This window comes from Watersipora subatra, chromosome 1 (assembly GCF_963576615.1).
Source record: "Watersipora subatra chromosome 1, tzWatSuba1.1, whole genome shotgun sequence".
Classification (NCBI taxonomy): Eukaryota; Metazoa; Bryozoa; class Gymnolaemata; order Cheilostomatida; family Watersiporidae; genus Watersipora; species Watersipora subatra.
This window is the reverse complement of record NC_088708.1, coordinates 78,253,536-78,266,152: the sequence shown is the minus strand read 5'-3', so window position 1 is coordinate 78,266,152 and position 12,617 is coordinate 78,253,536. Positions and strand designations below refer to the sequence as shown.

The 12,617-nt window shown below is 36.5% G+C and overlaps 1 protein-coding gene across 2 annotated transcripts in view; it reads left to right on the top strand.

The window, feature by feature from the left end:
* The first annotated feature begins 4,636 nt into the window (after positions 1-4,636).
* Positions 4,637-12,617, top strand: part of LOC137396997 (liprin-beta-1-like) — a 52,921-nt gene continuing 44,940 nt past the window's right edge. Inside the window, exons 1-5 of one of the 2 annotated variants that reach the window (XM_068083285.1) lie at positions 4,637-4,678; positions 8,612-8,814; positions 8,953-9,058; positions 9,170-9,278; positions 9,369-9,587. In XM_068083285.1, coding sequence (XP_067939386.1) covers positions 8,972-9,058; positions 9,170-9,278; positions 9,369-9,587 — 415 coding nt within the window. In that variant the 5' untranslated portion in view covers positions 4,637-4,678; positions 8,612-8,814; positions 8,953-8,971. Of the gene's footprint in view, positions 4,770-8,611; positions 8,815-8,952; positions 9,059-9,169; positions 9,279-9,368; positions 9,588-12,617 lie in introns of both variants that reach the window. The other variant, XM_068083289.1, reaches the window with a different exon arrangement.

Genomic DNA, 12,617 nt, shown 5'->3' with positions numbered 1-12,617 from the left:
GTAAACAAGCAAACATCTCAGAATCATTAAAAATCGACGATAAATTTAAAAATCTTATAGGAGATGCGGAGAACAATTTGTTAGATACGCCGTAGTGGCTTGAGTCACAAGTACTTGGATTTATAATTAGAAACCATGTTTCCAATCATTGCTGCACTAGCGAACAAGAACCCATAGCCACCATGACTAATTTATCACCAATATTTTCCATGTTGGTCTGCTTGGCACAATGTACTTTATCACCCCGCATAAACAATTTCATTTTACACCTACTTAGCTAAATTAGCTAAAATAAAGTAGCTTACAGTCATGCACAAAATATACATAGTATATACAATATATATAATATATACATAGTATATACAATATATATAAAATATACATGGTATATACAACATATGCATAGTATATACAATATATATAAAATATATATGGTATATACAAAATATACATAGTATATACAATATTTATAAAATATACATGGTATATACAATATATATAAAATATACATGGTACATACAATATATATAAAATATACATGGTACATACAAAATATACATAGTATATACAATATATATAAAATATACATGGTATATACAATATACACACAGTATATACAATATATACAAAATATTTATGGTATATACAATATATATAGAATATACATGGTATATACAATATATATAAAATATACATGGTACAGTATATACAAAATATACATAGTATATACAATATATACAAAATACGCATGGTATATACAATATATATAAAATATACATAGTATATACAAAGTATGCATGGTATATACAATATATATATAATATACATTGTATATACAAAATATGCATGGTACATACAATATATATAAAATATACATGGTATATACAATATGTATAAAATATACATAGTATATACAAAATATACATGGTACATACAATATATAAAAAATATACATGGTTCACAAGACACAAGAAAATGTATAAAATGCATTTTCATCACCACAAACAAGGAACTTATCAACAGACTATTTATTGCAACATCAGATCATATCAAACACAACTGGCATAGCAAGTTGCTACAAAACCAAATATTTGAAAGTGGTTGGGAGTTGTGGCAGTTCTGGAGGCAAGTCTATAAAATAACGCTTGTCTCTGTCACCAGGCTACCAAGAATCAAGATCAAACTTCAAATATATAATTGGAGACCCTACAGAAGCAGAACACATAGAACTAGACCGTATCAGTTCCACATTATAGATGAACTCCTATTACAAACAAAATTTGTGAACTGGGGAAACAGTAAGCTAATAAGATTGGTGCAACAAAACAGTTTCAATTAAGCTGAAGCCAAAGTAATGTACTTTTAGCAATAACTATTTTTAAAAAACATCCAACTAAACACATGAAGTCATTGCTACATATTAATGATTACTAGAGAAGACTTGATAGCTGGCACCAGAGAAATGGAAACAAAATAGATATCCCAGCACACCACAGTTGGAACAATAATATACATGTAGATACTCAAACAGTGTTGATTATCCGGTGTGCACTGTTGTTATAAAAGCATAACTTTGAATTTTATGATTTGGTTATCACAATTTTACTGCTGAATGCGGAAAGCTACTTAAGTAAAAAAGTTGGTAACAATATACGACAGCGCTGTGTGCAATGGTACAACTAGTGATAATGGGTAGTTGTAAGACAAAAAGGAACCTGTTAATAGGTGAACACACTTTGAATTTATGTTCAAGTAATAAAACTATTGTATATACTAATATTACTTCTATTTTTGAGTGTTCATAATGAGTGATGAATCAGCAATACTAGGTGAGAGCCACAATATTAGGAGCTCCATTCATATCACCAAGTCGAAGTCACTCACCTTCTCAAATAGCTTTCAGGAAGGGAGTGCTATCACCATGGTAACAATAACAATTTTGTTCTCAATGATGAGCATATTTTCAGACATAAAAATATTGACCGTTTCATTATTACACACTAATACTATTGTTAGGGTGTATGTATTGCAGTCAATTCAACCTTAATTACAGTCACATACATTGCGTATTGGTTGGGTCAGGTATTTGTACCTGCTATTGAAAAACCATGAAAACCGATACAACCTGCATCATGGGTCGGATTGCCGGCGACTAAACTAGCAACACCAGCTCTAAGCTGGGAGGGGTGAATCTGGGCATCCTGTTGGAATGAAGTAAAAAAGTAAACTACCCAGCAAAGAGTCTGACTAGACTTCAAGAAAGTGGGCCGTGGTCACACTCAATGGCCGGGATAGATCACCTTATCATCAGGCTAGCCGCTGCAGCAGACCGAAGATGCCAGAATGTCTGGACCTGTTCCTACCCGCTGGATTACATCTCTATACTGCCAAGAGAAGGACTCTAGTAATGCAAAAGATAGTGTTCCTTAATAACCTTTGCATGCAGTTCTATGAAAATGTCATTCAAACTGATTAAAGATATATGGCAAAAAGAAATGCCACAAAATTGGAACGATGCACCTATATTTAAGAAAGGAGATCATAAGATTGTGGGAACTATCGAGTCATTCCTCTCTCTTTCTCCTGTCAATTGCTGGAAAAATTATGGCCCAACGAGACTAATAAAGTGACATCACCAAATGTAGGCTACTACCCGAGACTGTGGATTTCACCAAGTACGTAGTACAATGAATATGATGTTCAGCCTCCACCAAGTACGGGATGAATGTTTAAAAATCTTCAGAATCGTTTGTGAACGGAGAAGCATTTAAATATCCAAGCTGAGTGTAAGGTATACAAAGCTGTAATATATGGTACTGAGAACTGGACAGTGTACCAAATGTAAGTGAAATGACTGCACGCAGTCATGATGAGACAACTACGCAGCATATGGAATCTCACCTGAAAAAAACAAGGTCAAAAACAGCGAAATCCTAAGATGGGCAGGCCTCCCATCTATGTTAGACATTCTGATAGAAAAAGACCTAAGACGACTGAGACTTGTGCACAGGATGGGTCATGAGCGATTGCCAAAACAACTTTTACATTTACAACTCTACGAAAGAAAGAGTAACCAGGGAAGAGCCAGGTTGAGATACAAAGATGTAGCTAAGTGTAACATGAAGTTAAGGGACACAAGGAGATGGCAAAAAAAGGTGAAAAACAGAGCTGCATGGAAGTCAGCAATAAAACCCAAACCATAAAACAGTCATTGTTTAAATGACAGACTGCAAGAGAAGAGAGAGATGCATTGCAGTGAAAAGTAATTTTGCATAAATGAATTGTTTAATGCATGAACCTGTTTGCTATAAGAAATTGTACACAGTGTAAAATGTAAACCATTCAGGTGACTGCAGAGAAAATTAACTCCCACACTATAAAAATTACTGCGGTCCAATCACGTACAAAACTAGAACCAATAATAGACAACTGCTAAAACAAAAATCTACATCTTGTTAATATTGCATCCGAACTAGATGGCACATTAACAGAAGTGAGTGCAAAATACAAAAACCAATTAGTAGCATTCTAGAACTGTTAATGATCATTCTAAAAAGCCTCATATTTCATACTTCATAGTTTGTGTATTTCTTCAAATCTTTCAATTAAATAAGTAAATTAATAATAATAATAAGTAAATCTTTCAATTAAATAAATAAATAAGCTGCTGATGACAACCCGCAAGCCAGCAAAATACTCACTAGACTTATCAACCAATTGTTTGAAATTCCTAATTTTGTTGACAAGGGATACAAGTGAAGGACTACATATTAAACTCCATCAAAACGTTTAAATGATAAATACATGTAGTTGTAAGCTATCCAGAAAGCTCGCTGACAGTAGCATTCACAAAAACAGCCAAAGTATTCCAACAAAAGGAAGATAAATCTGGTAGAAAAAACTTTTTCTCTTCTGTATAAATTAAATTGTCTACAGACGTGACTATCATAACACTGCATAGAACACAGAAACTTGAAAAAAATACTGGCTAAAAGATAGACTTAATAGAGGGATTCTTTACGTATGTTCAACGTCTTTTATCACCCACAGCGAGTCACTGAGTGGTAACAAACATCGGCTTCAATCTTTGTTTTGTTTCTATTTCGACAACAGTGTCGATCATATATGTTCGACGATAGTATTGACTGGATTCGTCAGCTGCGTAGAGTCTTTAGTTGATCAACAAATACACGACTAATGAAGGGTTATGTATAAATATCTGTTTCAAAACTATGATTTCCCTTGCTACCTTAAACAAAATGAACGCAAAACGAGTCTGTAGAATCACATAAACGGATAGGTGTGACCGGCACCTCAAAGTAACACTAACTTTTTGTTTTTAGTCAATCAACTACCTTGTGAATGCATCAGCTTCGTCAAATTTAATTCACTCTATTGTAGACTTTAGCCCACGTTGCTGCAACAATGTTAACTATCAATGAATTTGAATTTCACCTCCCAAAATTAGAAAAAAAATGTTACAAAGAATTTTTTACCATTTTCCACAGAACGCAAGTTATCCTAGTACCTAGTGCCTTTTTAATGCTTGTAGGCTAAAGTAGCCTGAAATCTTAACAATAAACTTCAGTTTTACGGATGCCCTTCGGCCGTAGAAAAGTGTTTGTCTTGTTTCCGGAACGGTAAATATAGTTCGCCGAGGGAACGCCTTGCGATCTAAGTATAACACCTTTTCAATATACGCTTCTCCCTAAGACAATTTAACTGCTACTAATATATTTTGCACGTCGTTGTTCAGTAACATTTTTTAGGTAATTTACTGTTGTTTTAGATATAATAAGGACTTAATCTATCAGCGCCTATGCTTCAAGAATACATGTACGTCCTATGGTACCAATGATATACAGCCCCCCATACGGGGGCTGTATATCATTGATGGTACTGACTGCCACATAAATGGAAATACCCATGTAGACGTATTTTTGGACAGCATTAACGATTCGTGACTAAACAAACATTAGATTTTTAAGAGTTCAAGTAGTGTCGGTAAATGTACTCGTTAAGATTCATTACACGAGCAGGCCAAGTGTCAGTTTCTATAAATTGATCACTGATTTTGGTTGTAAGACTAATCTTACTATAGTGAGCAAGAATTAAATGTATAATAGTTTACCTCAAGCATTCTTTTTTCAAGATGTTTTGTGAAACATTTCTAATTAAATCTAGCTCATATGGTCTGGTTCACTGTTTGCTATCGCATTTTTACAAAGAGCTTCAAGTCTGAAACGATATTATACCTATAAATTCATGGCATGGCCATTTTTAATTTATAGCAATTTTTTTAAACGCAAAGGGTCATTGTTAGATGAGGTGCTAGGTAATTCATTCTTTTTTCTTGAATAACAGAATTTTCAGCACCTTCGGTCATGTCATACATAATGGAGCTGCCATTCTTCATATCATCAATTGTTTGTGATAGTGCATTGGGTAATCAAGCTTGGATGCTGTATTAGAACTATAATACATCAGACTGTTGCAATGCTATATGGGCCTGTCCATAAATAAAGGGATTTGTAGCAAAAAAATGAAATGAAAGTATGAGCTTGTCTTTTAAATGAAACTTGTTCTAGACTAAATATATTTATTGTTGAAAAAACCGTTTTGAGATATCTTAAATCAACTTCGATATATCATTGGTTGAACTTTGGGTCAGCATACATGCAATTTTTGCTCATTTAAAGCAGGTTTAGTAATTTACAAGGTGCATCCAAACCAATACATTGTTAATGCAAGTTCTTGAATTATACTATAATTAGTTGACCAATAATGAACAATTTTTAAAAGTCTCAAGATACTCTGCTCAATCGATAGACAGCAGCGGTCTTTACAAAACTTCATCTAACCAATGTCCCGCGAGTAACTAGAAAGGTTGAAATGTTTCCATAGCCAGCGCAATAATAGCAGTAAGACAAAATCTTTTGAAATTCTCTGTTTCTGTATTAAGCCCAACAATTGCCCACAAACACTTTTGCTCCTAGCCTCTTGGACAACAAAATAATTGGTGACTCGCGGGACAAGGGTAACAACTCTTCTCCAGACCATTTACATGGTGTGAATATGGACAAAATCTGGTGTCAGGAGCATCTGCCTAATCTCAGATTATCTATCGCACGATAAATATGCTGTTCATGTGTTTCTTTTAAAGCTGTTTGGCATAATCAGGGATGAAATTCCAAACTTGCAGACCGTCACTGTGTTTTCGGATGGATCAGCAGCACAATTTAAACAGCTGTTCTTATTATCAAATTTGAACTGGTACAAAACTGCGTTTGAGCTGAAAAGGCTGGAGTAGAATTATTTTGCAACCTCGCATGGAAAGGGTCCAGTCGGCGGCTTAGGAGGGAGTGTCAAACGTTCAGTGAGAATGGCAGTAACTAGCAGAAAGTTGGTGGTTACAAATGCCGAAGAGTTTGAGGGGGCTGTGAAATAGTCTAAGGTTTCGATCATTGTAGTAAAACCTCAGGAAATAAAAAGTCAAAAAATGTTTTTGGATGAATGGTGGAAGGGCATCAAGACGATGAGTGGCACACAACAAGTCTACCACATTGTAGCTTTGCGTCCAGCTACTGTGGAGCATAGCAAGTTTGCCGGGGCTGAAATGTTGTCTGTTCACGACTTTTCAAGTAACAAAAATACCATTTTTAGTAGTGCTGACGTTTCAGCTGACACCTTAAACAATCAAAAAACGACACCAAGTAATTCAGGTGTTTTTGCTGACACCGTAAACAATCAAAAAACGAAACAAATCTCACCTAAATTTGGTGATTATGTTTTGGCAAAATTGGTTGCAGAAAGATCGATCAAATTTGATGTGACAATTGTCGAGAAAGTGGACCGGAAAATTGGGGAACTCGAACTAAAATTCTTTAGACGAGTTAAGCCATCTGGGCATGTTTTTGTACCTAAGACCAATGATAAGTCATGGCTACCTGCGGCCGATATCTCCAAGCTACTTTCGTTCCCAACTGTCGATGGTAGAGAGAGATATACATTTGTTGAAAATTTAGGTATAGCAGAATAATTGTGAATTATGCTATAGAGTTTGAGTTTTGTTGTATCGAACCAAAGTCGGATAGTAAGCATACATACCATTATTGTAAATTTGTCTGGTAAACTTAGTTGTTAGACCTACTGTATAACATTTAAACAATAAAAAATAATATATAAAATATAAATAAAATAAATGTGTTATGTTTCAATATTCATATACTAAGATTTAAGCAAACTTCTGCACTATTTCTGTGAGATTATTGACGTCTGTTTGAATGTGTCATATTTGTCCCGCGAGTCGCTGTCCTGCGAGTAACCAATTCTACTGCGTATGCTGGCTCAGGCAATGCATTGTTGGCGATTCTTCTGGGTGTTTTAGATTCACCATACAGTCAGGCAAGTAAATATTTGCTTTTTTTGCATTGTGGAACCATACTTCACAGAGTTTTTGGTTTTAAAATTATGTCTTCATTCTACCATTCTCTCTGATGTCCCGCGAGTCACCCACTCTTTGCTCACTGAAATCCTTTGGGTACATACACCCTACCATAAAAAGTTATATACATTCTGAAAGCTAACGAGGAGTTCTTTCTGGTGAACATCAAATTACTGCTCTAAATCATATTGGATTCAAAATACAGATACAAAAGCTTGTGAATGTCCCGTGAGTTATTTATGGACACGCCCATATACTTGTCGAATGTCTGCACTGGGCCATTTGCTTATAACATTTTAGGATGCTGTACTAGAACTGTTTTTTGTTAGGTAATTAGATCCCAAAGTTGGCTTCTTCAGTGATACCTTGGTATTAAACTGAGTAGCAGCTTTAAATAAAAAATATCAACTTCATGAAGTCTTATGCTGCCTTTTATGGCTTGTGCAATAGTTATGAATTGTTCAAATTCCCAAGCGTAAATATAACTGAATTTTTGGACATCTGCGCTGGAGATGTTAGGTGATGTTCAGCAATAATCCTTGCTTCGGTAATTTATATATTTTACTCTCTACACTTTTTCATAGCGCTTTCTACCTTGTGGTCTGTTTATAAAACAAAGCAATTATAATTATTATAATGTATCATGTTGGTTTCCATCTTTTAATATAGTGAAAAGTTGTGGAATGTACCAAATGATCAGCCAAGAAACTTTGCAAAAATTAATAGAGGGTTTATGAGTATTTATCCTCTCTTGCCATATTGTAGTGGAAGTCCTTGTTTCTATTAGTCAGGTTGCTTTAATTACTGCAGAGACAGTATATTGTTTACACTGAACTCATTAATTAACCTCTGTCTCTACTCTTTCTTATTTTCAACAATATTTCAATCTCTTATCTCTGCTTGTCTAATCAACCCTGTATCCCATGTATCTCATGTAACCCATGTATCCCATGTAACCCATGTATCCGATTCTCATTTTCTCTTTTAGAATAACTTAACCCTACTTAGTCCAGCTATAAGTTACCCTACTAAATCATAAATATTTAAAGCAAACGGTTTCTTTATTATTTTATGCACCTTACAATATGAAAATATATTAGCGTTTGGTAGAAGATTTAGAGATGACAAGCTTGCTTTAGTAAACGAGATCATGGTCAATTTTTCAAGTGACTGGGGTGAATCGACAGGCAAGGAGTTCATGCTGTTCATCAATAGTGAGAGGCAGAGAGAGGCAATAGGAGCAGCTGGATATTATTAGCTATCTGTTAGCACGCAGAGGTGTTACCCAGTGCGCTCTATCATTCATTCAGGAGGCGGTGATTCGAAGGATGAACAAGCAGCTTATTGTTACTCATCCTGGCTTGCATTAGGTTAGTAGCATTCCCTAGTCACAAGTGCTTCAGACCAGGTAGGACTAACTGACTCTCGTAGCTAAAGCAAGCTCTACTAGTTATATATTTGAGGTGTTTATTAGATTTGTGGTTTAGTGATCTTGTTTCTATCTGTAGTGATTCAGAATATCTCGCGATGGCTGAGATAGATGACCTTCAGTCAAAACTCAGGATAACAGAGGATGAGAGAGACAAGTTTAAGGAGAAAGTTGAAAAATTAGATGTGAGTTTTAATAGCTTAATCTTTTAATTCTTTTGTTTCGCCCGAGATACAAGATTGTGTTCAACTAGAGAACTTGTTGAATACAGTTAGAAGGTTAGTTTTTGTTTATAGGCAGTACTAGTTGACCTTTCTGAGAAGGTCGCAATAAGAGAGGCAGAACTCAAAGAGCTCAAATCAAAGGCCGTCGGAGAGCATAACGGGCTGAATGGAATAGTTGCAGGTACAAACATGTTATTGAATTTGTTGAAGCATGTGAGTGGCGAGCCTGTTTAAGTTGCTAGTGTATTTCATATGATGTAAATTCTACTAGATGGTGGATACGAGGCATTGAAACAAACAGTCGCAGACCTCATAACACAAAATGAAGAGAAGTCCCTTCAGATTGAGGAGCTGCGCAAGGCTGTTCACACATATCAGAAAGTCGAAGAGATTATTCTTGGCTCGCAAGCATCCAAACGCCATAAATCAGGAGACAACTCCGCTGCGCATACGCTAGACAGGGGACAAGGAGCTACCTCACCGCTCACAAGTATTCCTTTCTTTGGCTCTCTTGTTGAATATATCTGTGTTATTGTATGAAGTGTTTGACATTTCCTATCTTTACAAGAAGAGTCATTATGGTGGTTATCTCTTTGAAGTTCTTTTTTGTTTTGGTTACCACCATACAGGAGTAGCATAACTCCTGCATGTTACCACCATACAGGAGTAGCAGTTTAAGACTTTGATTGTCATCATAGGTTACCACCATACAGGAGTAGCAGTTTAAGACTGCAATTGTCATCATAGGTTACCACCATACAGGAGTAGCAGTTTAAGACTGTAATTGTCATCATAGGTTACCACCATACAGGAGTAGCAGTTTAAGACTGCAATTGTCATCATAGGTTACCACCATACAGGAGTAGCAGTTTAAGACTGCAATTGTCATCATAGGTTACCACCATACAGGAGTAGCAGTTTAAGACTGCAATTGTCATCATTGGTTACCACCATACAGGAGTAGCAGTTTAAGACTACAATTGTCATCATAGGTTACCACCATACAGGAGTAGCAGTTTAAGACTGCAATTGTCATCATAGGTTACCACCATACAGGAGTAGCAGTTTAAGACTGCAATTGTCATCATTGGTTACCACCATGCAGGAGTAGCAGTTTAAGACTGTGATTGTCATCATAGGTTACCACCATACAGGAGTAGCAGTTTAAGACTGCAATTGTCATCATAGGTTACCACCATACAGGAGTAGCAGTTTAAGACTGCAATTGTCATCATAGGTTACCACCATACAGGAGTAGCAGTTTAAGACTGTAATTGTCATCATAGGTTACCACCATACAGGAGTAGCAGTTTAAGACTGCAATTGTCATCATTGGTTACCACCATACAGGAGTAGCAGTTTAAGACTGCAATTGTCATCATAGGTTACCACCATACAGGAGTAGCAGTTTAAGACTGTGATTGTCATCATAGGTTACCACCATACAGGAGCAACAGTTTAAGACTGCAATTGTCATCATAGGTTACCACCATACAGGAGTAACAGTTTAAGACTGTGATTGTCATCATAGGTTACCACCATACAGGAGTAGCAGTTTAAGACTGTGATTGTCATCATAGGTTACCACCATACAGGAGTAGCAGTTTAAGACTGCAATTGTCATCATAGGTTACCACCATACAGGAGTAGCAGTTTAAGACTGCAATTGTCATCATAGGTTACCACCATACAGGAGTAGCAGTTTAAGACTGCAATTGTCATCATAGGTTACCACCATACAGGAGTAGCAGTTTAAGACTGTGATTGTCATCATAGGTTACCACCATACAGGAGTAGCAGTTTAAGACTGCAATTGTCATCATAGGTTACCACCATACAGGAGTAACAGTTTAAGACTGTGATTGTCATCATAGGTTACCACCATACAGGAGTAGCAGTTTAAGACTGCAATTGTCATCATAGGTTACCACCATGCCCGAGTAGCAGTTTAAGACTGTGATTGTCATCATAGGTTACCACCATGCAGTAGTAGCAGTTTAAGACTGCAATTGTCATCATAGGTTACCACCATGCAGGAGTAGCAGTTTAAGACTGCAATTGTCATCATATGTTACCACCATGCAGTAGTAGCAGTTTAAGACTGTGATTGTCATCATAGGTTACCACCATACAGGAGTAGCAGTTTAAGACTGCAATTGTCATCATAGGTTACCACCATGCAGGAGTAGCAGTTTAAGACTGTGATTGTCATCATAGGTTACCACCATGCAGTAGTAGCAGTTTAAGACTGCAATTGTCATCATAGGTTACCACCATGCAGTAGTAGCAGTTTAAGACTGTGATTGTCATCATAGGTTACCACCATACAGGAGTAGCAGTTTAAGACTACAATTGTCATCATAGGTTACCACCATACAGGAGTAGCAGTTTAAGACTGTGATTGTCATCATAGGTTACCACCATGCAGGAGTAGCAGTTTAAGACTGCAATTGTCATCATAGGTTACCACCATGCAGGAGTAGCAGTTTAAGACTGCAATTGTCATCATAGGTTACCACCATACAGGAGTAGCAGTTTAAGACTGTGATTGTCATCATAGGTTACCACCATACAGGAGTAGCAGTTTAAGACTGCAATTGTCATCATAGGTTACCACCATACAGGAGTAGCAGTTTAAGACTGCAATTGTCATCATAGGTTACCACCATACAGGAGTAGCAGTTTAAGACTGCAATTGTCATCATAGGTTACCACCATACAGGAGTAGCAGTTTAAGACTGCAATTGTCATCATAGGTTACCACCATACAGTAGTAGCAGTTTAAGACTGTGATTGTCATCATAGGTTACCACCATACAGGAGTAGCAGTTTAAGACTGTGATTGTCATCATAGGTTACCACCATACAGGAGTAGCAGTTTAAGACTGCAATTGTCATCATAGGTTACCACCATACAGGAGTAGCAGTTTAAGACTGCAATTGTCATCATAGGTTACCACCATACAGGAGTAGCAGTTTAAGACTGCAATTGTCATCATAGGTTACCACCATGCAGGAGTAGCAGTTTAAGACTTTGATTGCCATCATAGGTTACCACCATACAGGAGTAACAGTTTAAGACTGCAATTGTCATCATAGGTTACCACCATACAGGAGTAGCAGTTTAAGACTGCAATTGTCATCATAGGTTACCACCATACAGGAGTAGCAGTTTAAGACTGCAATTGTCATCATAGGTTACCACCATACAGGAGTAGCAGTTTAAGACTTTGATTGCCATCATAGGTTACCACCATACAGGAGTAGCAGTTTAAGACTGCAATTGTCATCATAGGTTACCACCATACAGGAGTAACAGTTTAAGACTGTGATTGTCATCATAGGTTACCACCATACAGGAGTAGCAGTTTAAGACTGTGATTGTCATCATAGGTTACCACCATACAGGAGCAGCAGTTTAAGACTGCAATTGTCATCATAGGTTACCACCATACAGGAGTAGCAGTTTAAGACTGCAATTGTCATCATAGGTTACCACCATACAGGAGTAGCAGTTTAA